We start from the raw sequence: 27115 nt of genomic DNA on the forward strand, positions 1-27115 counted from the left end.
ATCAGTGGCCCTCCCTCTTTTTTCACTGATTCTCACCTCCAAATATCCCAACCACACCTACAGAAAAACCAAGACTCACTCAAACAGGCAGGTAAGAGTACAGCCTGCACCCACACACTCCGACGCACACTATCCAGGAACTAGAAGAAGAAAACTAAAGCTAAAGACAAGGATCAGAGAGGATTCTCTTATTCAGATTATTCCTTTGCATTGGCTAATTCAGGAAGAGCCGGGCTTCCGCCCTCTGCCTACTGGAAATGTAGCTTTTAGTAATACGGTCATTAAAACTAGACTCCATCACAACAGAAAGATTTGATGCCTAATAGAGTCCACTGTACCAGAATATGCTACATTTTGATTTCTAAGAAAGCAATCTGTCATTCATCAGGATCCCCAGCTGCTGTCACCAAATAAAATAGAAGGAGGCATTAAGGCATCATGAGATAGGTTTCTTTCAGGCTTGTTATCATTACAGCAGCTTCCAGGCCACCAGAACCATCTCAGAGAGGCTAGGCTAACGCACCCCGTGTCCTAAGCTCCAAGGGCATCTCCACCTGTACCAGAGAAAACCCGTGTTAACCACTTTAACCATTTCCACTAAGGCCCTTTAGGCAGCAGTGAGGTCTATAGCTGGAGAAATCAATGTTTAACACAAGAACACAGGTAAAAAGAGAGAAAGAGGTAAAAACCTATTATGCCAGTTTTTAAAGGTTAAAGGGAAAAAAACAAAGTCTGCATGAAATATTTTATTGTAGTTCATTAATTAATTAATCAAGAGTTTGACAACAGGCAACAGATTTGGAGTAACTTTTGCCAAACCCAAATTAGATTCAAAAGAGCCAAAATATTTTTCCCCACATTTGCAGGTTATGGACTTATAATTTGGTGACTTATCTAATATTCCAAAGAATGTATCTCAAAGGATTATTTTAATAACTCAGTAAAGTACTCAAATCAAGCCTGTGGAAATTAATTTTTTCTCCTTTTCAAAGATCCATGGAATGAAGTAAGAGGTTTGAGGGCACTTAAGTCACAATCTATCTACTTTTAAAGTAGCCAGGCTATTTAAAGGCACCTGATTGTTTAAACAAACATCAAAATGTATACATTCAATTGACTGTCTTTGAAAACCCTTTATAAGAGCTACATAATTATTCCATTGCTCAAGACACTTTTGGAATGCTTCTTTGGAATAATTTTTTTTTAATCAGCTCATTGTCACATGCTGTACAGACATATGTATGCATGCAAACACAGTCAACCCTCACTTAAGTCTACAGAACTTCAGAGTAAATAATCTAAAAATAATTTCTATTTGGTTGAGCATGCTTTTACTTTTTTGTGTTAGAATACAGGTGTTTGGGAACTTCTGTAAATTTATGTCTACTAAAATAACACAAACACATGATGATTAGGAGCCAGATTTCAATCAGGAATATCTGAGAGGTTGATCGCCTTTCCTGTATCCCCTACAAAATTCAGCCTGCTGTCTGCTCCAGGCTGCCTGTAGAAAATGCTAGCATCTCTCACACTTCTACAAAAAGGAATGTGTATAAGTGTTTGCACTTCTACAGAGTGCAGAGTGAGAACTCTCAGAGAAAAAAATGACTGCTCAAAATACCCAAAGACCTTAAAAATGGACCCATCAGGTAATTCCAAATTCAGCCTTTAATTATAGAACACCTGGCACACCCAAATGTACTGAATTAAAAGTTACGGAGACGAGGTCTGGGAATCTGCACACTTTCAAGCTGCACAAGTGATTATAATCACAGCATAAGTTAAGAGACATAATTTTCATTTTACAGACAAAAGCTGTAAAACAACGCGGGCAGTCACTCCAGGTAAATGGCAGAGCTGGAAGTGGGAGCCGATGCTTTGACTCAACTTAGCACAGTGCTCTTTCAATGAAGTGTCACCAATGGCTGTGATTAATGACGGTAACACATTAATGCAATTGATACGTAGGAAATTGTGCTTTGCTATGGATATACAACAGTACAAGTCAAGCTCCTGTGTCCAATCAAGAGATTACAACAGAACTGAGTATAAGAGCTCTACTCTGAGCTGCATCCCTATTTGAAAACCTCAGCTCATGGTTCATTAAAAATAAATTGCTAGGTATATTCAAGTCCATTCAGCAAGTTGACAATTCAACTCAAAATGAACTAAGGTGGGGGCAGCCCCGATGGCGCAGTGGTTTAGTGCCACCTGCAGCCCAGGGCGTGATCCTAGAGACCCTGAATCGAGTCCTACGTCAGGCTCCCTGCATGGAGCCTGCTTCTCCCTCTGCCTGTGTCTCTGCCTCTCTCTCTCTCTATGAATAAATAAATAAATAATCTTAAAAAAATGAACTAATGTGTGAATCCTTAATCAGTGCCAGACCTGTAAGAAAGTGGAAAAGGATAGCTATTTATAATAATGTTAGAAAAGAATAGGTGACCACAAAATACTCATCCTGCCTAATAGCTAAAATTTCCACATTACAAATGTATTCCTTTAGCCTAAAGCTGAGTTTCCATATCTCCGTGTCTGTACCAACCTCCTCTGGGAAGAGCCAGGCATTGAGCTTTATTGGTCATTTACAGTTGATAGTTAAAAATCTACTCAGACCCTTCTCTGAGATGAAGAGCTATGATAGGAAAGAAGACAGAAAATTGTTTTAAATGATGGAAATGAGGTTCTATCAAGAGAGGAAAAGATTCTTCAAAGGGAAAAAAAAAAAAAAAAAAGATTCTTCAAAGGGATACAGGAGTCCCCAAAGACAAACTTCACAGTTGCCCCTAGATCCAAGTCTGCTGTAGATGGTGCTATATGGTCAAGCTGGCTTGAGCAAAGCTGAAGAGTCTTGCTTAAGTTTTGTTTTTGTTTTTGTTTTAAAAAAAAAAACAGATTTTAGTTTGGTTTTGTTTTGGTTTTGGTTTTGAAAATAAAGGTAACCAATATGAGGGCCAAAGAGAGATTATTAAAAGAACAAACTTCATTTGAAAGGTGAAGACAAAGCCTAAAAGAAATTAAAAACTGGAAACTTTCAGATATGAAATATTTTAGAAATTCTATGCCATAAGGCATTTCTGGCAGCAGAGATCACTTTGGAAATTATCTAATATAGAGACCTACATACAAATTATCCTGTCTAATCCATTCTATTTTCTTGCAAGTTTTAAATATAATAACAGCTAACACTTACTATGTGCCAGGAACTATTCTCAGGTCTTTACTTGTATGAACTCACTCAATCCTTACAATAACTCTATGAGGTAGAGGTAGATTAAAAATAAAATCTCCACTTACAGATAAGAAAATTAAGGTCTAGAAAAGTTAAGTATCTTGCTCAGCGTCACACAATAAACAGAGAAGCTGGAATTTGGAGGCACTATAACTCTACACTGTTAACTATTTACACTCTAATGAAGATATTTAAAACAGAAGCCTAGATAAACTACTTTACACATAAATGTTTTAAAGTTAGGCTGATTTCAAAAGTGTTTTTTAAACTGTATTATAATAAACCTGATAAGCTTAAAATTTCAAACTTTAAGCCCATTAAGATAGTAGTTCCATATTTAATTTGGTATAAGTGATTAGGGTTAGGGATCCCTGGGTGGCTCAGCAGTTTAGCACCTGCCTTTGGCCCAGGGCGTGAGCGTGATCCTGGAGTTCCAGGATCGAGTCCCACATCAGGATCCCTGCGTGGAGCCTGCTTCTCTCTCTCTCTCTCTCTCTCTCTCATAAGTAAATAAAACCTTTTAAAAAAATAAGTGATTAGGGTTAGAAGAACATTCTCCCATTAGCATTGGGGAAGTTTTTCAATATCAAAAATCTCAAGTGTCACAACGTCAAGTGAGCGAGTAGAAGAGGTAATAAGTCAGAGAGATGCCTCTTGACTTGGAAAAAAATCATAGGAATTCATATTTTGGAGAAGGGAACTTGCAGCAGGGCACTCTTTTGGTAACATCATGAATCAATAAAAAAATCATGAAAAGAGGCTGGGTGGCTCAGCTGGTTAAGTGTCTGACTCTTTAGCCCAGGCCTTGATCTCAAGGTTTTGAGATCAAGCCCCACATTGGGCTCCATGCTGATCACGGAGCCCACTTTAAAAAAAAGTCATGAAAAGAAAATTTTGGCAAGCTGAAATAAAAGGAAAGCCTGGTTGTTTTAGGAAAAATCTAACTGTCTGGTAGATAAATTTGGTAAGAAGAAATACTGTATACACTAAGGATAATGAGATTTGAAGGAGAAAGTTGCAAATGTAATGATAAAAACACTAAATTTTTTAAAACCGTGGACAGATTCCCATGGAGCTCTATTGGCCAAAAGGCTCAAGGCTGAGTAGGTTCTCTTCAACTTTGAAATAATAACCAGGATTAAATTAAGCAATCTTTGACAATACCTAAAAATTTGGAGGAAAAGTACTGAACTAATCTTTTATTTCTTCAAATGCTGTTACAAATGCATATAGGTAAATATATAAATGAAACTCTATTACAATGCTAATATTAGTAGAAGGATCTACAGTTTATTGTGCTAATCCAGGTGCAAACAGTTTACATATTGTCTTAATGGTAACTGCAATATGGGTTTTCATATTAGAGTTGAAATGAGATGCATTAAATTATTATACACATAGTATTTCATTATGAGTAAATAATGAAATACTAGCTACTTTATCAGATAAACTCTTAAAATCTCAGTGGCTTAACTAAGAAGGTTATTTCTTGGGCAGCTCGGGTGGCTCAGCAGTTTAGCACTGCCTTCGGCCAGGACATGTTCCTGGAGACCAGGGATCCAGTCCACGTCGGGCTCCCTGCATGGAGCCTGCTTCTCCCTCTGCCTGTGTCTCTGCCTCTCTCTCTCTCTCTCTCTCTCTCTGTCTCTCAAGAATAAATAAATAAAATCTTTTTTTAAGATTATTTATTTATTTATTCATAGAGACACAGAGAGAGAGAGAGACTGAGTTATGATCTAATTGCAGAGAATGCTGGGGGAAATAGTCTGGCTGGGCACCCATAAGAAAAGAAAGATAAGTTTGGTAAACAGAAAGCCATTCTTTGTTCGATAGGCAATCATGTGACCTAAAGTAAAATTTAAGGCATATATAACAATATTTAAAGTGGAATACTATTCTATCAAACTATTTCCCCTTCAAGTCTGGGGGAAAGCCAGTTATAAGCACTCAAACAAGAATCTGGCCAAGAGGCTAATCATGCTGTATGGAATGTAGTTCTGAGTTTCTTCCCCTCTAGATACTATGTCAGAGGCTGTCAATGCCAGTGGAGAGATAATGGCTTGGTTGTCTGGAGCCACCATCAGTGCTTGCACTTCCCTTCACCCCTCTGGTCACTCCTATGGATGCAATGATAAAGGAGAGGTAGGAGGACAAAACAGGAAAATACACAGACACATCTCTAACACAAACCAGCACTATGAGGCAGCACCGGGGAGTGTGGTGACGGAAAGAACACAGAAAAAAGCAATAGTCCCAGAATGATTCCACTATTCACTAGTCAAGGAACAGATGATAAACTTTTTTGAGTCTCAGGCACCACATGCATATAATGGGACTAATACCTGCTCTGTATGCCCCACATATTGGCAACGTGGCTGGGGGTTTGATTGGAAAGAAGAAGAAAGAAGAAAAGAAAAGAAAAGAAAAGAAAAGAAAGAAAAGAAAAGAAAAGAAAAGAAAAGAAAAGAAAAGAAAAGAAAGAAAAGAAAAGAAAAGAAAGAAAAGAAAAAAGAAAGAAAAAGGATTGATGAAAAGATGTGATTGTGAGAATAAGCTACTGAAAGAGAGAAAGCAAGTAGATGAGAGAAGATTAGGCAGGAGAGCAACCTACTGAATAAGCCTATTACTGCGACAGTTGTGGGGAAAAGTGCCAATAACCCAATAGGGAAAAATCACAAGCTAAAAAATTTCCAAGCACTTGAAAAAATAAAATTGGTCATGACATGCACCTTGAAAGACATTTTATGGAAATTCAGAACCTACGTGCTTACAGATGGAATCACAAACCAGAAGGGTAAGGGAAAAGTCAAAAGTTAGGTGCAATTATAGGTAGCAATGAATGCCATTTCTCACATGGTTTCCAAACTGGGACCTAGTTTCCCCCTATTTCTGAGTAGGAGGCAAAGGTGAAATTATACACCACCTGCTCCACTAACTTGCACCTGTTATTCTTTGTCTCTAGAACTCACATTTTTTCTTAGAATTTTGAGTCCTTATAATCTCCAAGGAAGAAATTAAAAATGCTAATGACCTCCACACCTTTTCAAAAACCATGCAGACAAGAGACTGCCTATCAAACACGGCTCATAATTTTTGCACAATATCCAGACTCTTTTCTTCACCAAAAAAGAAAGATTTTGTGACTTTAATTCCTACACCAATCATAGAAAATATTTGTTGCTTAGAGGTTACCAGAATTTCGTGGACTTTGTTTTCCAGAGAAACTTACAGTATAATGGACAAAGAAGACTAATTCTGCATTACCATAGGTCTTTAGTCATTTAATCAGTGGCTTTGAAATGCAGACACAGTGCAGCATTTTTAGGATGACAAGGCAAGAATGTGGCCATTCAGCCTGAAAATAAAGCGGCTTTATCTCGAAAATGACCTGAATGTCATCAGAGCCAAAGCACCCTAAGATTCTAATTAGAGTGATGCTATTTAATGGAAAACTGCAGAATCCATTGGCTAAAAGATCCTACAACACCTAGTAAGAGAGGTTTAAGGATGAACTGTGCTCTCCTTAAAAAATGAAATCTTTTAAAACTTTTCAGAGCACCATGCTTCAAGAGACAACACATCATATTTCCTCTAACACCAGAGGCCAAAATGTCTCAGAAAGTCCAACCAATCACCAGCTACTTCAGTTAGGCTACTCTGACCAGTGCCTCTTTACAAGCAGAACGCAAAGGCAACGTGCATAACCAGAATTCTCCAATCCTGCTTTCTCCTGAGAAACTCCCATTAAATGCTCAATGACAATAAGATACTGACATCCTATAGAAACTCTCTTGCAAGAAGCTTAAAGTTCTTAGCTCAAATTATCCCACAAGCTTGTGGGATAGTGGGAGCAAGATGATTGATAACTTGCATCAAGAAAAATAGTCCTAGGGCTCCTGGCTGGCTCAGTCAGTAAAACATGTGACCCTTGACCTCAGGGTTGCATGTTCGAGCCCCATGTTGGGTGTAGAGATTACTTAAGAAGAAAAGAAAAATTAGAAAGAGGAAAAGAGGGGCAGCCCCGGTGGTGCAGCAGTTTAGCGCCACCTGCAGCCCAGGGCGTGATCCTGGAGACCTCGGATCGAGTCCCACGTCGGGCTCCTTACATGGAGCCTGCTTCGTCTCTGCCTCTCTCTCTCTCTCTCTCATAAATAAATAAAATAAAAAATCTTTAAAAAAAAAAAAAAAAAAGAGGGGATCCCTGGGTGGCGCAGCGGTTTGGCGCCTGCCTTTGGCCCAGGGCGCGATCCTGGAGACCCGGGATCGAATCCCACGTCGGGCTCCCGGTGCATGGAGCCTGCTTCTCCCTCTGCCTATGTCTCTGCCTCTCTGTCTCTCTCTGTGTGACTATCATGAATAAATAAATAAAATCTTAAAAAAAAAAAATAGTATACACCTAAAACTAATATTGCACTGTATGTTAACTACCCGGAATTTAAATTAAAAACTTAAAAAAAAAAAAAAGACAAAAAATAAAGAACTAAATAAAAATTTTAAAAATAAAAATCTTTCCTGCCTGGCTTCCAGATGTGGGTGATCGACTTGGGAAGTTGGCCTTTTAAAAAAACCTGATATGGTGCACCTGGGTGGCTCAAAGGGTTGAGCGTCTGCCTTTGGCTCAGGGCGTGGTCCGGGAGCCCAGGGATCGAGTCCCACATCGGGCTCCCTGCATGGAGCCTGCTTCTCCCTCTGCCTGTGTCTCTGCCTCTCTCTGTGTCTCTCATGAATAAATAAAATCTTAAAAAAATAAAAACCCCGTTATGTTATTTTTTCCTTACATAAAAAACTAAGTAATGCCCTTCCCTCCCCCACCCCCACCCCCCCAAAAAAGAAAGAAAAAAATAGTCTTGGATTTTTACATCCTGGCTCATCTAAAACGTGTTTCTTCCTGGGCCACATCCCTTTCTTTTTCTCTCCCTTCCTTTCTGCCTCAAACTTCTCCAGCAAAAACTCCAGCAATTCTTCCCTCTTTCTTTTTTTCTGTACCATCAGTTTTGTCCCTGTCTACCAGGTTATTCCCACCAGCCTACAATTAGGCTATTACTTCTCCAATTTAAAAAGAAAAAAAAGGCGCCTGGGTGGCTTTGTTGGTTGAGTGTCTGACTCTTGGTTTCAGCTCAGGTCATGATCCTGAGATCATGGTCATGGTCATGAGATTCAGCCCCCAGTTGGGGCTCCATGCTCAGCAGGGAGTCTGCTTGAGATCCTCTCTCCTTCTCCCTCTGCCCCTCCCACTCATGCATTCTCTCGGTCTCTGTCAAATAAATAAATAAACCTTTTTAAAAAAAAAAAATTTTAAGTCTCTCTTAACGTAACTTTCTCAGCCCAACTACCATATTTCTCTCCTTACTTTTACAGCAAAAATCCTTTAAAGAGTTATCAAAATTCATCATTTCCTATTCCTCCCCTCATCCCATTCACTTTTGAACCCATCTCTGAAGTCAACAACCTCCACATTTTGGAGTTCAAAGTTGAAGTCTCAGGCTTCTCTTACATGACCCACTGCCAACCTTGCACACAACTGCTCACTTCCTCTCCCTTAAGACACTGGCTTTCCTTGGCTTCCAGGACACCAAACTTCCCTAATTTCCTCTATTATCCTAGCTATTTCTTCCCAGTCCCTTTTGTTGAGCCTCCTCATCTCCCTGAGCTGTGTCAAGTCAGTTTGCCCCAGAATTCAATCTTTGGACCTCTCTCTTCTAGACTTGCAGTCACTCTCCAGGTGATCTCATTTACTCTCGTGACTTTATTTATTTATATATTTTTTACTCTCATGACTTTAAATACTAGAAGCCTACGACTCCCAAATTTCCATTGCAGGTGAGACTTCTTCCCTGAACCCAGGCCAATATATCCAACTAACTGTTGACATCTCGCCTGGAGTATTTGAAAGGCATCTCAAAAATTATCATACCCAAAATAGTGGATCCCCAAGTCAAGATCTTCCTACAGTCCTATCCATTACATATTTTTTCTTAACATATACTGTATCATTAGTTTCAGAGGTAGATTTTAGTGATTTATCAGTTGTATACAAAACCCAGTGCTCAGTACATCACGTGCCCTCCTTCATGCCCATCACCCAGTTATCCCACCCTTCCACCCGCCTCCCCTCCAGCAATCCTGTTTGTTTCCTATAGTTAAGAGTCTCTTATGGTTTCTCTCCCTCTCTGTTTTCATCTTATTTTATTTTTCCTTCCCTTCCCCTATGTTCATATGTTTGTTCCATAAATTCCACATAGGAGTGAAATCATATGGTATTTGTCTTTCTCTAACTGACTTATTTTGCTTAGCATAATACTGTCTAGTTCCATCCGTGTCATTGCAAATGGCAAGATTTCATTTTTTGATGGCTGAGTAATATTCCATTGTATATACAGACCACATCTTGTTTATCCATCTGTTGATGGCCATTGGGCTCTTTCCATATTTTAGGCATTGTGGACATTTATGGCAACACACTCTACCAGCTCCTCACGTGAAAACCCTTGGTGCCAACTTTGACTTCTCTTTCTTTCCCCCACCCTCTGTCTAATCTATCAGCTCATCCTGGTAGTTTGCCACTCAAAATAGATCAAATCTCTTCTCCCATTGTTCTAATCCAGCCACCATCTCTGTTGGCTGCTCCTCCTGTTTCTAAACATGCTCCATTATAATCTATTATTAGCTCAGCAACCCAAGTGATCCTTGAAACCATAAGTGTAATCACGCCACTCTTCTCAGAACCTCAATGGCTTCCCATCTCACTTCTTCCTATGACCTTCAAACCCTATGTAAGGCAGCTCTTTACTTCTCAGCCACTCTGCCATCCTCATTATGTCTCCAACATCAGGGCCAACCATTCTCTCTTTCTGAAGTCTTCATCCTCCAAATATCCTCAGAGCTAGTTCCCTCATGTATATCTGCTCTTTACTCAAAAGCCACCTTCTCAGAGAGGGCCTCCCTGGCCATGCCATCTACAATTTCAACTCTACCTCCTCCCATTTCCTAGCCCTTTCCATGCTTTGTTTTCTCTCCTACCACTAATCACTGTCTAATATTTTACTTATTTACTTTTTAATTATCTCACCAGAATATAACCTCCATGTAGGCAGTGGGCAGGGAGTTTGTATATTTGGTGCACCACTCTAGCCTAAACCCCTAGGACACATCCTGACATGTAAGTATCATCAAATATTTGTTGAATAAATGAATATATAATTCCTGTAATTTATTCTTGCAGCACGAAGGAGAAGCACAGAGTGAAAATTGTTATCCCACTGGAAAACATCACCATCCTCTCTGACCATATCCTTAGGAAGTCACCAAGACATAAGTACACTCAGCTCTGTGTGTTCACAAGTCAAGAACCTTAGCTAAGGAACTTTGTGCTGCCTTGTGTACCTTTCTTTTTTTTTTTTTTTTTTTTTAAGATTTTATTTATTTATGAGAGAGAGGCAGAGACACAGGCAGAGAAAGAAGCAGGCTCCATGCAGGGAGCCCAACATGGGACTCGATCCCAGGTCTACAGGATCCGGTGCTGGGCTGAAGGCGGCACTAAACCACTAAGCCACCCAGGCTGCCCCCTTGTGTACCTTTCGACCCCCTCCAAGCCCCCCACACCACGTTGCATTTAGAGCCTCTACATTTCCCAACTCCTCACTGATGCTGTACTCAAGCCCACCCAAGTGTCTTAAAAATCAATGTTCAGATTACAAGAAGATTTTCTTTTAATTAATAAGGTAACCAAGAACAACCACAATCAAGTAGTATTTGAGGCCAAGGGAATTGATTCTGTATTTCTCCATCTGGGAATTCTTCCATTAAAATAACTGAGGTGGTTTTAAATTCAGCTATAACAGTGGACACAAACCTCCTGGAATGTATGGTTAGCATGCTAAAGTCTTTATTACAGGACTCCTCACCTTGAGAAAGCCCATTTCTTTCTTCTAAATAATAAGGATCTCAATATAGGGATATCATTGTTGTTGTTCCTAAATGCACTTCACTACCTGGAGACGATCTATCCTCTGTGAAGAAGCCATTATGGTCTCTGATGCATCTCCCTTTTTAGCAGCTTATTGATCTACAAGCGCCCAGCCAGCCACCACACCACTACGGATATGTGTAATAAAAGCTGATACAGGCATGCTGCTGGCACAGAAACATAAAAGTCCTTCTTTGAAATGTTAACAACTCTGCTGACCCAGAGAGATGAAATGCCACCTTCCAGTTTGAAATAAACCTCTGAGTTCCTATAGGTTTTAAAATAAACATATATGGCAAAAGACAGTTTTCAGGGTAAGGGTTACCCACCATTTTATGAGACTCGTGATAGTATATAGCTCATCAATACTTTTTTATGATTATTTTTTACAATTAATCCAGCTCTTCAAAACACTGGTTTCATTGGAATTCCTACCCAATGGTCACTGCTGAAAGTACAATCTAAATTTTTTATCTGAGCACTTTATACAACTTGGGTGAGAGGTGCTAGAAATCAGTTTTCTAGCTTAAACCCAGTACAGATTTAACTAATATAAATCCAGGATTTAGAGTGGTCATAGAAAATGTTTCCTTGACATGAATCATTTATTTAACCTAGTTTAGACAGCCAAGCAATGTGGCTGTATCTATATTTATCTGCTGAAAGCAAAAGAATTACTCTACTTATCTGAAAGACTCGGCAACAGGCTCAGCCCTTAGACTGTACAAAGGGAGACGTCCTTAACACCTTCACCATGAGATGACCCAGCCAGAACAACAGTCATGGATCATTTTGGAAGAGAATCCACTTCCCTGTGAAACACTGAGAAGTGAACAGCTGTCTCATCCGTTGTTGACCTAGGACTCAGTGGTCTTCATAAGCAAAGATGTGTGGTTGGCCATCACATCTTTTGCCCCCAAATCCCCTTGTAAGGAGATGGGTGTTTTCCATGAGCAATGATGCTCACCAACAATGGTGCCAGATGAGCCAGAGAATTGGGAGACAGATACTCACCAGGATCACGGAATCTCCCATTGAAAGTCATAAAAAGTGAACTGAGGGGGGCACCTGAGTGGCTCAGTGGTTGAGCATCTGCCTTCGGCTCAGGTCATGATCCTGGGGTCTTGGGATCAAGTCCCATATCGGGCTCCCCTCTTCTCCTTGCTCTCCCTCTGCCAATGTCTCTGCCTCTGTGTCTCTCATAAACAAATAAAATCTTAAAAAAAAGAAGAAGAAGAAGAAGAAGAAGAAGAAGAAGAAGAAGAGAAGAAGAAGAAGAAGAAGAAGAAGAAGAAGAAGAAAGGGAAAATGAACTGAGGTAAGAACTAGGCAGTTACAGAAGGCATCGTCTCTGTTTTCAGGTCATTATCTGACCAAAATCACTATCAGAGGAGATTTGACGAAGCTGCCCTAAATAGATGGTTGAGGGGGAGTCTGGCCATAGACACTCCTGATGATAAATATTGAAAAACCTGGAGAAACATCCTGAGGATATAGCCACATGTGTCAGACCCCGAGGTAAATTTGGAAATTCTTACATCCATGACAGGAACAAGAAATGGAGGTAGCCTTCTCTTTGCCAACCATGTTTTGGGAAGGAGGACCAGCTGAGGAAAGGCATGAAGGAAATAAAAAGTGGGCAGGATCACAATTAAGAGGTCAAATCCAAGAAAAATGAAATCATCCCGCCTTTGAAATTCTCCTCTTGTGAGTCCAGAAATATGGGTGCTTTAAGAAAATAGAAACCCTAACAAAGGAAATAAATTGAAGTTTATCATATGCATTACAGAACAATTCACAGCAGGCTTCCTTTTAATAGTGAGTCTCCCTGGTCCAATGAAATTATGGCTCTTTGTTAAATAAGATTTCCAGATCGACTGCATTAAGTGAGATAAACCTTCATTCATTCAACAAGTAGGTATTAAATACCTATTACAGCCCATGCATTATGCAAAATGCTGTGGATGAAAAGATGAATATGAAATAATGCAAAAATGATCTCAAAAAGGAGGGAAACCTATAGGAAAATAAAATGTCACTGGTGCTGGAAAGTATTTGGTGTGTGACAGAGGCCTAGGAGGAAGAAGGCAATCCTACTCAGGAGGAACAGGTGAGAATACCAAGCAAGACAAGGAGAAGAGGCCTAGAGCTAGCTGCTAAGAGGTAAGCACGTGTTGGGGGTGGGGGCAAGCAGGGACAGGGACTTACAGGCAAAGGAAGAAGCTCATAAGCAAAAGTGGAGGCACCAATTAGCTTAACCTGTTTGGGGACCCAGGAGTCCTTCATCAGGGCAAGAGGAGAGCTTGCTGGTATGGAGAAAAGCATGATAAACAGGGGGGCCGGGAGGCATGTTGCCAGACCTGGGTGGCCCACATGCCAAGGTGATGATGACAGATCTTATCCTGACTGATAGCCACTGAAGGATATTGAGCAAAGTGGTAACATGATTCAATTTCCAGTTAAGAAACATCCTTCTGAATAGAAAGCAGTGAGGAGAGAGGTACTAGAGAGCAGGAAGCCAAAGGGCACCACAAGCCCACAGCTGCTGGGGACCAAAATGCAGCGGCGACGATGGAACAGGATGGGAGGGACAAGCATGAACGTGTCAGGTCTAGAAGTGGCTTGTTCACTGCTTGCATGAGTAGGACAGGAGAGAAGAGAGCCCTGAGGATGATTCTGAAGTTTCTGGGTTGGGCAACTAAGAGAGGCAGGGATGTCATTCCCCAGGATGGAGAAAAAGGAAGGAGAAAGGATTCCCGGGTGGGCAGGGAAGAGAAACAAGGTGTCCGGGTGAGATATCCCACAGGAGAGCTGTTTGGATTTTAGGTCTGAGTGAGAGATTCCCCGTGGAACAAGTCATGAGCTTCGAAGGGTGAAAAAACCACAGGCATGAAAGAGAATGCTCCAGGAGAATAGAACCCCGGAGAACCCACACAGGCTGAGAAAGAAGAGCCAGCGAAGGAGAGGGAGGAAGAACAGAGGTAGAGGGGCACCGGCTGAGTCGAAAGAGCCTGCGACTCCTGATCTCTGGGTGGTGAGTTCAAGCCCCACGGTGGAGATGCAGATCCAGGAGGGAACGTTGCCTTCACAGTCAGAGGAAGCACAGTGTTGAAAAAGAAGGAGCAATCCCAGCCACCACCACCACCACCACCAACCCCCCCCCCCCCCCCCCCCGGGAAGGGGGAGGAAACCCAGTGATAGGGGCCTAACAGTGCACCGAAGCTGCTGGTGAGGAAGAGAAGCGAGCCAGACCACCTGAGCAAGCTTCGCTGCTGTTTCCTTGGTGCTAACACCTGTAGGGAGGAGGGAGCCACCGGAAGAGGTTGGAGACTCAGAGGCCAGCTTTGCCCAGAGTGGGAGGTCATTCACCAAAGGATGGGGGAAGCCAGCTATGCCGAGCTCCCCCTAAGAGCACGAGGAACAGGGCAGCTCAGCCACCTGGGACACCCAGAGCCGCATGTGGGCATCTCATCCGCCCTGTGGTTACTGAAACGTAAGCCCGGCAGTGATTCTGCTTCAACGCCCCTGAAATCCCAATGGGACACTCGTGATTCCCTAGTAACCTCGGACCAGCTTTGGTGCTTTAAATCATCACCAGATGAAAATGGAACCCCTGCTATTGTCCTGATGGGCCTTTTCTGCTGCAGCTATGGTTTGTACAGACAGAGTGGAAACACATCGTTATCGTCACAGAGGGGCCCTTGGCTAAAGTCACCCTCGCATTTTTAATGATGAAGAGTCCAAACCTTACTCATTCATAATAAAACTACTTAAAGTTTTACCAACTAACATTCTCCGCTGGGTTTGAAAAGTGATAAAACCTCTGAAGAAATAACATGCAATTCTGGTCCTTTCTGATTAATTCTTAGCTTCTCCTTGCCCAGTTCACACCAAGCTCCTCCCTAGGGGCTCAAATGCCTTCCCAAATGCTGGTGCTCTGGTTCATCCCACATTCAGTCTCTTGCGTCTTATCGCTTCAAAGTTCAGGGTCTGATCAATTGGAGGGATGGTTTTAATTTACCTTTCTGACCCTTGAAATTCCTTGTTTTTCTCCAGAAAATGTGTATATTTGTATATTACTCCCTAGCTTAAAAACAAATCATTTTATTTTTTTTAAAGATTTTATTTATTTATTCATGAGAGATACAGAGAGAGAGAAGCAGAGACACAGGCAGAGGGAGAGGGAGAAGCAGGCTCCCTTCAGGGAGCCCGACGTGGGACTCGATCCCAGGTCTCCAGGATCAGGCCCTGGGGCAAGGGCAGGCACTAAACCGCTGAGTCACCCAGGGATCCCCAAAATAAATCATTTTAAAGCCTCAATTTCCTCTTCTTACACCACATCTAGAGTGAATAAAACATAATTTTATTTGTTCTAAGCCCTTCCCATGAGCTGCTTTCAGTGAAAACTGTTGGTGGGGAGTTACCTGATTCTCCTCTAAATGCTGCTTGCTACTACTTATAAAAGTCAGTCACAGATCACCTCAAACACAAAGTTTCCCAAGAATTGTTCTTAGAGAACCTGCCTCCTATACTCTGAACAACAGTCTGAATAAATTTAACCTTTTTTGTCAGGATCATGAAAACCTCCCAAGTAGCCCGATTGTGAATGCATTGTGTATGCCCCATTCGCTTCAGATTTTTTTTTTATTGTTTTCTAAGAAATGAAATAGCAAAGATGATTTTAAAGCAACTTCCCAATTCCATTTGTTTCTCTGTCTTGAGAAAGCCAAACGTCATCCTTCATTTTGGGCTCCTCAGTCTCATGCATACTTTTATAAAAACAATGCAAATAATGTTTCCATAAACAATATCTAATGTTATTTGACCTACTTTTTAACTTCATATAAACAGCAACATACTCCCCATTTCATTCTGTATCCTGCTTTTGTCACCCAAATTTTACATTTACCCATTTGGAAATACGTGGATGTGGTATATTTATTTTACATATATAGTGATAGTTTCCACTGTATGACTATGTACCATACCTCATTATCTATTTTCCTATTCATGGACACTTAAGTTTTTTCCATTTTGCTTTTTTATTCTGCTATTACAAGCAGCGGTGCCATGGACATTCTTGGATGTGAGCAGAGTCAGGAGCATGTGTGCCAGGCTGCAAGGTGCGCGTGTCTTCGGCCTCCTGAGATAGAATCCAGCTGCACTCCAGTGTGGCGTCAGCTGACATACAGCAGGATATGAGCTCAGAGCTTTCTTAAGGTACAAACAACCCCATCCCATCCAGATCGACAAAATACTCCAGGGCCTTGGGGAATAGGAGTTGTGTTTGCCTAAATAGAATTGCTGTTAGGAAGATTAAGAGAAATTCAGGCCAAAATTGAAAGGGAGATGCTCTGGAGCAAATAATGTGTCCAACAGAGTGAGGTTCAGAATATAGAACAGCAGGGCATTTTAGAACGCAGGAAATGGTATAAATTTATGAAGATGACCTAATATAAAGTAAATTGCCTTTTCTTGGCAAAATACTTTGACTCAAAAAAAAAATCAATTGAAATAATCAGATACTGCAGTCTCCCATAAAACAGCAGATCTGTCAAACTTCCTTGAAAACCAACAGCAGCTTCCACTCAGAATAAACATCACCTGTAGAAGATTCCTGGTGACTCCTGGAACAAGGGCTCTAAACGTCATCTCCGTGTATACAAATTGATAAACTTTTTTCATGTTTGAATCATCTGTTTGTTGCCTGACTCCTATTTAAACTTGCTGTTACTTTTGAATACCGCTGAACAAATTATCTCTGATATGATTTATAAAATCTGGTAGCAGTGGCTGCCCCTTGGGAGAAAGGATGGATCTGGGTCACACGGGAAGGTGGAAGGCAGACTAGACAAGCATTTACCTCATCAAAATTAATTAGTAGGGGCACCTGGGTGGCTCAGGGGTTGAGCGTCTGCCTTTGGCTCAGGTCGTGATCCTGCGGTCCTGGGATCGAGTCCCACATCAGGCTCCCTGCAGGGAGCCTGCTTCTCCCTCTGCCTGTGTCTCTGCTTCTCTCTGTGTCTCTCATGAATAAATAAAATCTTTATAAAAATTAATAAGTAATCTTTAAATGAGGCTAAGGCTTCACCCTACCCATCTACAAATAACAGCTCTTAGAACATCTCCTCTTCTACAAAGCCTTCCCTAAGTGCTCCAAAATTCAAGAGCCACTCGGGCCCCCAGGATGTAAATCTCTCCCAGAACCAATGCTGGGGCTTGGATTTATTAGTCTTCTTGCACACTTCCTCCTTTTGTTTGTTCTTTGAGGACAGGAACTATGGATTTCACTCAGGATTAGCCACCCCAAGTCATGTGCCTGACATAGTTGGAGCTCAAAAAACATTTTTAGTATAAACACAGTGAAGTGTTCTTCATTATACAAAGATTTTTTAATGACCCAAGGGATGTATTCACTACTTTTACTTGTTTTATATCTTGGTGCTCTTTAAAAGTTTTGTTTTACAAAACAAGCAAAAAAAAAAAAAGGTAAGATAAGATACTCAATGTTTAAATATAAGCCCTATGAGGGCTTGTCTGTTTTATTTTTTTTAATATTTTATTTATTTATTCATGAGAGACACTGAGAGAGAGCCAGAGACACAGGCAGAGGGAGAAGCAGGCTTCACGCAGGGAGCCCGATGTGGGACTCGATCCTGGGACTCCAGGATCACGTCCTGGGCCAAAGGCAGGCGCTCAACTGCTGCGCCACCCAGGTGTCCCTCTTGTCTGTTTTATTAATAATATCTGCATCCCAAGCAAACCTTGGGCCAGTGCCCAGCACACGTAAGTGCTCAATAAATGTGTTGAATGAATGAAGATCTTTGGCTATGAAGTATATTCTACACACCAACAGCAATCCAGCTCCATTCTCTATTAAGTTTTATAATTTATTTTAATTAATTAAATTGTGGTGAAACATACGTAACACAAAATTCATCATCTTAGCCAGTTTTTTTTTTTTAATTTTTATTTATTTATGATAGTCACAGAGAGAGAGAGAGAGAGAGGCAGAGACACAGGCAGAGGGAGAAGCAGGCTCCATGCACCGGGAGCCCGACGTGGGATTCGATCCCGGGTCTCCAGGATCGCGCCCTGGGCCAAAGGCAGGCGCCAAACCGCTGCGCCACCCAGGGATCCCCATCTTAGCCAGTTTTAAGCGTACAGGTCGTTGGTATTAAGTATATTCACATTGCTGTGTAACCATCACCATGTCGCTACATTAAGTGTCTACTTTTTTTTAAAGATTTGTTTGTTTGAGAGAGACAGACAGACACAGAGCTCCAGTGGACAGAGGGGCGGAGAGAGCCCTGCGGACTCCTGGCTGAGCACACCGCCCCCCTTCGTTTTTACAACCCCGAGATCAGGACCTGAGTCAAAACCATGAGTTGGAGGCTTAACTCCACCCAGGCGCCCCTAAGCCACCCAGGGGCCCCTAAGTATGTACACTTTTAACTCCAATCTGCAACCTGGCATTTCAAATCATTAGAAAGAGAAGAGACGAGGTTTTGTTACAGGATCGCATGTGGGTATGAAATTAGCTGCTTTGTTTCACCTCTTCCTCTGACTCGCTAGCACCCTGGAATGGTCCTTTTCTCTCTCCTTCCTCCCATGCTTTCTTTTCTCTCCTGGTTCACCTCTTCTTCCCAACCATCTACCTATTATTTACACTCTATCCCCTGAATTTACTTTTCTCACTTCAAATGTTAAAAGTGTGAAAGGGCTTGAAGTTTATAAAATCCAAACTCTACTCTTTTATGTATGAGGAAACAACATCCTTTGAAAGAATGTTTGCATTTTCTCAGAAACAGCAGATGTCCAATCCAGATGTTCAAATCAATTTTCCGTCCACTCATCCCCCGGGTCACGCACTTCTTCCTCTCTGTGTATTGTTTGGATTGCGGAGTTATAAGAGTATCTGCATCTGAATATATATGCGTGACTTTACTCTCCAACTCCTGGATGTTTATGTGCCTGCGTGTGAAGAGTCAAACTAGCCCAGAGTGTGTTTAGGATTCTGCTGGAAGACCTAGGATTACCTAGTAACAGCAGAGAGGGAAAAAATATTTTTAACTGACAAACCAAAGTGGAATATACAGAATTGATCCTGTAATTGATCCTTAGCGACCCTACAGTAAAAGAATAAATAAACCAACCTTCTGGAACAGAAATATGCCTCTTGACTTTGTTGACTCAGTAAAAAGAACTCAAGGACCCCCCTTCCCCTCTCCCCGGAATTCCCTGACCAGTTGACACAGATGCGCTCTTTTGAGGAAGAGCCTGATCCAAACAAATAGGACAGCGAATTTGTCACTGAGCTAGAGTGTAAGTTCCCTCAGGACAGGAACCCCCAGCACCTAGCAGAGGGCTCAGCACACAACAGGTGCTCAAAACACATCAAACCAACCCTCTCTCCACCCCACCCCATGCACCTGCCCATTGAGTCACAGGGCTCCCAACTATCAACTCTCACTGGTGAGCTGTATTTCAACCTGATAATGGAGGGGGGTGTGACTAAGTGCATTCGCCTGTACATTTGGGCACACACACAATGCGCATGCATGGGGCACACGCTATATATAAAGACCACGAGTGTTTGCATGTGTTTGCCCTTGAGCAGGTAATGCCTCCCTATATTTTAAAACCAAAACTAGAGGTGTCTGGGTAGCTCAGTGGTTGAGCGTCTGCCTTTGGCTCAGGGCGTGATCCCGGGGTCCTGGGATCAAGTCCCGAATCAGGCTTCCCTCAGAGAACCTGCTTCTCCCTCTGCCTATGTCTCTTCCTCTCTCTGTCCCTGTATCTCTCATGAATAAATAAAATCTCTTAAAGGAAAAAAAAAAAAAAAACTAATGAAGCCGTCTAACTTGGGGCTTACCTGTCCATCTTTTCTTTTGTGCTTTCTAAGAGCAAAGACACCTTATGGCACTCCCTCCCTCCCAGTATTATATACTGATTAGTTCATTAGATATTATTTTTATTCCAATTGGCAGAAAGTAGTACCATTTTTAGTACCACTTTTTTGTAGTAAACTCTATGCCTAATGTGGGGCTTCAATTCACGATCCCAAAATCAGGAGTCACAGGCTCTGCTGACTGAGCCAGCCAGGCATCCCTCATTTTGATTCCATATGTATTTATTTATTATCTGTCTCTCCCTCCTGGAACATAAGCTTCTCCATGATGTCCAGTCCTTAGGCTTCTAATTAATATTTGCGGAATGAATGAGTATGTCCTTCATGGCTCTAACCTCAGCATCTACCACAGTGAACAAAATAAAGTCTCAAAAATCATATAACAAAGCGTGTATGAGCTTCTGGCAGTGGGTCTCAAAGCAAGATGTGTGAACCACTTTAAAATGATCTTCCTCCTCAGTGCTAAGCTGAAGTCCTCAAGCAGATCTCCCCTGGGTGAGATTCTAAAATTAACTTTCTATTTCTTTTCCAGATTGAGAAATCAAGATATCAGCCTCTTCTCCATCCCACCCCTCCCCCAGCAGACTGGTGACAAGAGAGTACAGTGGGTGTCACCAAACCTGAGCGAAAATTCGAGTCTTGGCAGCTTCACTTCCTTATCATGAGACTTGGCAAGTTGACTGACATCTGTATGCCTCAGTTTCCCTAACTGTACAATAGCGATGAAAAAAATAACACCCACCTCAAGTGTAACTATGAAGAACAAATTAACTAACAGATGTAAAACTCTTAGAGGAATACTAGGCATCAAGTTTGGCAATTATTATTATTAATCCTCTCCTCCCACTCAATAATGCAATTATCTTTTTTTTAAGATTTATTTATTTATTTATTCAGATAGACATAGAGAGAGAGAGAGGCAGAGACACAAGCAGAGGGAGAAGCAGGCTCCATGTCAGGAGCCCGACGTGGGACTCGATTCCCGGGACTCCAGGATCACGCCCTGGGCCAAAGGCAGGCGCAAAACCGCTGAGCCGCCCAGGGATCCCCAATAATGCAATTATCTTTTAATGAAGTTGAGAGAGGGAAAGGAGAGAACAGAGAAGCGTGTGAGAATTCTGTGACTCAAAGATGGAAAATTAATAAAATACAGATTTAGTATAACTGACCATGAACTTGAACCTTCTGCACAAAACATTCAAGGAGCAAATTTTCTTCAATTGTAGAACAGCATACTTCAACTTAAGCTTAAGTTACCATGTTTAATTATCCTCATCTGGGGCAGCCTGGGTGGCTCAGCAGTTTAGGGTGTGATCCTGGGGACCCGGGATCAAGTCCCACATCGGGCTCCCTGCATGGAGCCTGCTTCTCCCTCTGCCTCTCCTCTCTCTCTCTCTCTCTCTCTCTCTGTTTCTCATGAATAAATAAATAAAATCTTAAAAAAATAATTATCATTATCCTCATCTGAAACGAAGTATGTGCTTGTTCTTTTATAAGGTTCTGGGTTCCATACAGCACTGTCCAATGGGGCTTTCTGTGATGACAGGAATGTTCTCCAAACTACACTGTCCATTACGATAGCCACTAGCCACACGCGGCTCTTGAACATCTCTAATGTGGCCAACACGACTAAGGAAATGAATTTTTAATTCCATTTAATGTTGGTTATCTTAAATGTAAATAGCCACTGGTGGCAAGTGGCTACCCTACTGGGCAGTAGAGCCACCAGGGATTTGCGTGCACCAGCTCCATGCCGTGGCTCTTCCACGCTCTCCAGACCCACGCTCCGCTCCTCTCCCTCACTCCAGCAATCAACACTCACGAGGCCAAACCTGTTTCCCACCTCCATGGCTCTGCAGATGCTGGCCTCTTTATCCCCATCCACCTCTCAACTTCCTGAAAATTTTGTTCAGATTTCACTTCCTCTTTCGCCAACCCCCTCCCGGCGTACCTCACCCCACTGCCAACACAATCCATCACTGCCTACTCCGTGCTTCTCTGCATCTGTTTCTGCTGCTCTCATCACCCCGTAGTTGTCATTTATTTCCTGTGACGCTAACAGATTGTGGAAATCTTAAGGACCATGTCTTATTCTGCGCTTTGTTCTTGTGATGTGTGCCCATCACATAATATATGTGCAGTAAATATCTGGGGAGCATTTTATTAATTTGCAAATATATGCAATGTTTTTGTTAAAATAAGCCTCAGTATATTGACAACCATTCCATGATTCTATGGAATTGAATGAAATTCAATTCTATGGATTCTATTCAATTCTAATTCAAATTGTATTAATAAGGCCTGTTTTCAAATAATAAAAAAAGTTCTTAAGAGTCTCAGCTGAAGGTCTACTTATTTTAAGCCATATCAATATAACATTTCAGTACAAATCAAAGAATATAAGTGTTCCCTGGAACAAAATCCAACCTGTAGCTGCTCCTCCTAACGGTCTGGAAGTCTCTTGGATTTCAGAAACTGATCCTGTCATTGATCTGTCCCCCATGCTTGCAGTGACTTACTAGGGAGACATTGACCCGGTTGAAAACCAAGAAGACAAGAGGACTTGATTTTGGACACCATCATATGGGAATTCAAGGATGATCTATCCTTGCTACACCCTTTACTCAATCCTACCTCCAAGAAGAAAATCATTAAAATCCTATGTACTGTAAAAATAATGATTGTGGGTGATAGATGTCTGTTCAGTGACATACGCTATCAAAAAAAAAAAAAGTATTGTTTCCTTCTTTCCTTAGAAAAACTTTTTTTGCTCAAAAAAAATCTTCCTCGTTAAATTAGGTAGCATCTGTTGCAATATTAATCTGCCCTGAGAGCCACAGCGGTTCATTTTTTTTTTTTTCAACACAACTTACTGACTAATCCTTCATTGGGATTCCCACACAAGTGTTCCTACAATTAGAATAAGTTCTTGATGGATATGATTCTGTGAACCTTATTTGTATGAGATATTTCCCAAGCCCACACATCTGGTGAATGTATTTTACAAATACTTATCTTTTCTGCCCTACAGGAACTTACAGTTCAATAAGACAAACAAATAAATATACAGTGACCAGAAATGCCTATTTGTTGGTATAGTCATGGCAGCAGGGCATTGGAAAAATGGATTTTAGAGAGAACATGCATCCAAAGGACTTTATCTTCAGATCAGATATAGATTTGACTTTTGTTTTCTTATTAATTATGTGGTTTTGTTTTATTTTAAAATGCACAACAGCACTTCCTAATGCAATGAATATTAATTTAACAGATGATTGACTTGCAGGGACCTGTATGGTCATTGTGATAAATCTCTAGTTTTCCCATAATACTGACAGATTTGACAGTCTTTTCTCTGGTTTCCCTTTCCCCTTACCCAACACATATCTCTCAGAATTTTAATCTAAGATGTTCCCCAAAAAGACAAAGGACTCAATATCTCTTGAGGCCACTAATAACTACTATGAGATAAATATCTCTCCCTAAGATGCCTGCCTTAAATTTAAATATAAGGATATCAATCTCTTTTTTTTTTTTTTTTACTTCCTTCCAAAATCTTCCAATCTAGGAAGAACACTGATTAAGTCTAGAAATTATGTTCTGTTATTGGAATTGCTTGTGGATCCTACTAATAGAAGATGCACTTATTTCCAAAATGTGTCTCTTGTTGCTCGGAAAAGGAAGATCTAGCTTTCACAGATTATGTTTGGGGGCTAAAAATGAAGATAGTGACCTTAGGTCCCTCAAGATTTGTAAGGCTGACATGCCATCTATCTCAATAATACCTAACAAGAATGTCAAATGGACAGAAATGGCCCTGGTAAGTGGGTGTTTGCAGCTGACAGTGATTGCTGTATTTTGGGTGATGGGGAACAGCATCTCCATTAGTTCAAGTGAAATACAACACCCTGCCAACTCAGGGTATCAGTGTATTCAATCCCCCTGCTGTGCCGTGTCCATTTTCTGTTGCTGCAATTAAAAATCAGTCGATACAAAGTCAAAATGTTGTACACTCTTCCCCTATCCCTTTCCCTGACACAGTGTTTCCAGCTCCACCGGAAGAACATGTCACTATGGTAACCAATCTCTCTGGTGCACAGACCAAGTCAACCTTTCTCCCAGGATTGCCAGGCAAAGCGACATGGAATCAAAGCCCTCAATGGAACCACCAGGAGCCATGGATTCCATCCCCCTTTTTCTAAGTAGAGTGAACCAAAGCCAGACAGAAGGATACCCATCTTGTTGCAAGAGACCTTTAAGAAAGGAAATGTAAGACTGTCTGTCGTTCAGCCAAGTGCTATCACTGTGCATCAGTCCTTATTAACATGAATTCTTCTGCACTTTTCAGCTAACTTCCTACACCATTTCGATTTTAATGAAAGCAGAGAACAACAAAGGACATAACAATTCATGAATCTGAGGATCTGAACACTGTTACAGTCACCCATTCTCAAAAATTATTGCGTCTTCTCTTGGCTTTCCTACTTCTAAATCCAAGTTACTCTCTTCTGGAATTCTCTATTACCCTGCACATCTTTACAAAGTTGTAGAGCTCCAAATGGGTCACCCTGCTCCAGTATGAGGCTAACCATGAAGCAGTTGTGATGTCTGTAGTATTAAGACACTCATAACTGAATCAGCTAAAATCCCTAGTCATTCTACAGGAGCTACAACACAAACATTAAGATGGATTCTCCTTCTGGACTTACTTCACCTACATCTGACTAGCCACCTGGACCTATACCCACTGCTTGTCATTCTTAAACAACTAACTGGTTGTTTGTTTGGTTTTCTTTTCTTTTTTTTTAATTAACTATTTTTTCTGCTCAATCTCAACATTTTTCTAAATCAAAGAAGGGTCTGTTCCCACAAGTCATATTTTTAAACAGCAGCAAACCTGCATTATAATATTAAGGGGCAATAAGAACGGTTTTCCACGTGGGTCTCAAAGACTTTGCAGACAACAAAATCATTTTCACCTCGACATCACCGTTAAATAGTTGAAGAGAACGAAACACAGCAGGGAGAAAAAAAAAACCAAGACTCCTAAAATCGCACCACAGCTTCCAGAATGCAAGTACCATAAAAGACAACGTATTCCCTTCTTCAGACGTTCCTATATATCCAAAGAATATTTCAGTGCATTAACGGAACAGGCTGGTCCCCAAAGTACAGAAATCATGCAAAGATTTACAAATTGCATCAGACGAACAGACTTTAAAAAATTCTGTGATGACACTAAAGTATCCAAGAAATGTTCATCAGTAGCAAATGCAGTCTGTTTTCTGTTTGGGAATACTTGAGGTATTTTTGATATAAATCTTCTGAACGTGGTAATTTTTTTTTTTCCCCTCTGAGGTGCCCACTTTGATGTTACCTGACGAACTACTTTTTCCGCGTTTATAGGCCCTGTTAAAGCCGAGGCACGCAGGTCACTTTTGACAACCGCCTCCTCCAAAGGAGACCTCAAGGATCGTGGTACATGTTACTGCTCAACAGGCCTGGAGCTGCAATGGGGCAGGGGCTGTGATCTATGGATGTTTATGTGACCGATGCCCGCACCAGGCTCCAGTACAGTCCAGCACTTAGCAAACGTCTGTGGCGTGAGTAAGGCCTTCTCGGTGAGACCTTTCCCCTTGAATCGGTTCAATGTCTGAAACAAAGATTGAAACTAGGAGGCTGCCTGCCTGACACAACATTCTCGAAGGGCTTCCTCCGCACAACGCAAGAGGACAGATTCCCTCCCTCCCCGGGGACCGCTGAAGCATCAGCCTGGATAACCCACCGCCCTCCCGGGACCCCGATATTGCACAGCAACCCCAGCAGACAAACGCAAGACAGGAGGCCGGGCGGGGCGGGGCGAGGCAAGCCTCCGTTACCAGCTCCCGGGAGGCAAGTTCGGGCCCCCTGCGGGGCTCCGCGGGGCCTGGAGGGCCTGACCTCGCGGGGGCAGGAGGCCGGGAGAGCGCGGGGGCAGGCGCGGGGAGGGGAGGGGAGGGGAGGGGAGGGGAGGGGAGGGGAGGGGAGGGCGGCGGGGCCTGGGAGGCGCCGGCTCTCCTCGGCGCTCTCCGCGCTCTCCTGTCCGCAGCGCCACGCCTCGCGCCTCGCGCTTACCTTTCCGGATGAGGGCTGCGATCTCGGGGTCGAAGCCCTGCCGGTGGCACTTCCTCCAGAGGCCCATGTTGGTGGAGTTGTACTGCCGGCTGCACTCGTCCACCGGGCTCATGGCGAAGAGCTGCCGGCGATTCCGGGCCCGCAGGAGTTTGCCCTCCCAGCGGTCCAGGCGCGAGCGGCTCGCCCGGAGCGGCAAGTTGTTGTTGTTGTTGTAAATGAAGCCGGGGTCGACCCGGCGGGTGTTGAAGGCCTTGCACCTGTCCCTGTGCTTCCTGGCGTCCGTCTCGTACCAGTGGTCCGAGCAGATGGCCACGGCCAGCATGCCCAGGGCGCAGAGCGCCAGCGACAGGCCGGTGTAGAGCAGCAACCTTCCGGCAGCCATGCCTCCGCTGGGCGGCTACACCATGGGCATGATCCGCCGCAGCCTCGCCTTCCCTCCGCGCGCCCGAACAAAGCGGCGGGCGGCCGAGCCGAGGGGGAGGGGACGGGGGCGGCCCGCGCGGCGGCGCCCCCTCGCCCCCGCCTGCGGTGCGCGGCCCGGGGCCTGCGGGGATGCGGGCGGGCAGCCTAAAAAGTTCTGATCCGCGGAGGCGCCGGCTGGCTCCTGGGCATCCTCCGCGGCAGGTGCAGCCTCGGGCGGCGGCGAGCGGACGAGGCCGCCTCCCGCGCCTTCCCTGCCCCCGGGAAGTCCGCGCGCAGCCGGGCCTCGGGCGCCGCTGCCCTGCGAGGCCGCAAACTCAGCGCCAGGTGCCCCCGGCTGCAGCGGGGCTGCCGGGCCTCCTTCGTGCCGGTGGCGACGGGCCGCGCTCGCCTGGCCTCTTCTCGGGGCGCGGGGGTGCGGGCGGTCACGAGGCGCCGCGCGGCGACCGGGTGAACCCCGGCCGGCCGGCCACGG

At 42.9% G+C, this 27115-nt stretch overlaps 1 protein-coding gene across 1 annotated transcript in view; it reads right to left on the reverse strand.

The window, feature by feature from the left end:
- Positions 1 to 26690, reverse strand: part of TMEM178B (transmembrane protein 178B) — a 342516-nt gene extending 315826 nt beyond the window's left edge. Inside the window, exon 1 of the mRNA XM_038559382.1 lies at positions 26221 to 26690. Coding sequence (XP_038415310.1) covers positions 26221 to 26602 — 382 coding nt within the window. The 5' untranslated portion in view covers positions 26603 to 26690. The remainder of the gene's footprint in view (positions 1 to 26220) is intronic.
- Between the last annotated feature and the right edge of the window lie 425 nt (positions 26691 to 27115).

The sequence above is a fragment of the Canis lupus genome, chromosome 16 (assembly GCF_011100685.1).
Source record: "Canis lupus familiaris isolate Mischka breed German Shepherd chromosome 16, alternate assembly UU_Cfam_GSD_1.0, whole genome shotgun sequence".
Classification (NCBI taxonomy): Eukaryota; Metazoa; Chordata; class Mammalia; order Carnivora; family Canidae; genus Canis; species Canis lupus.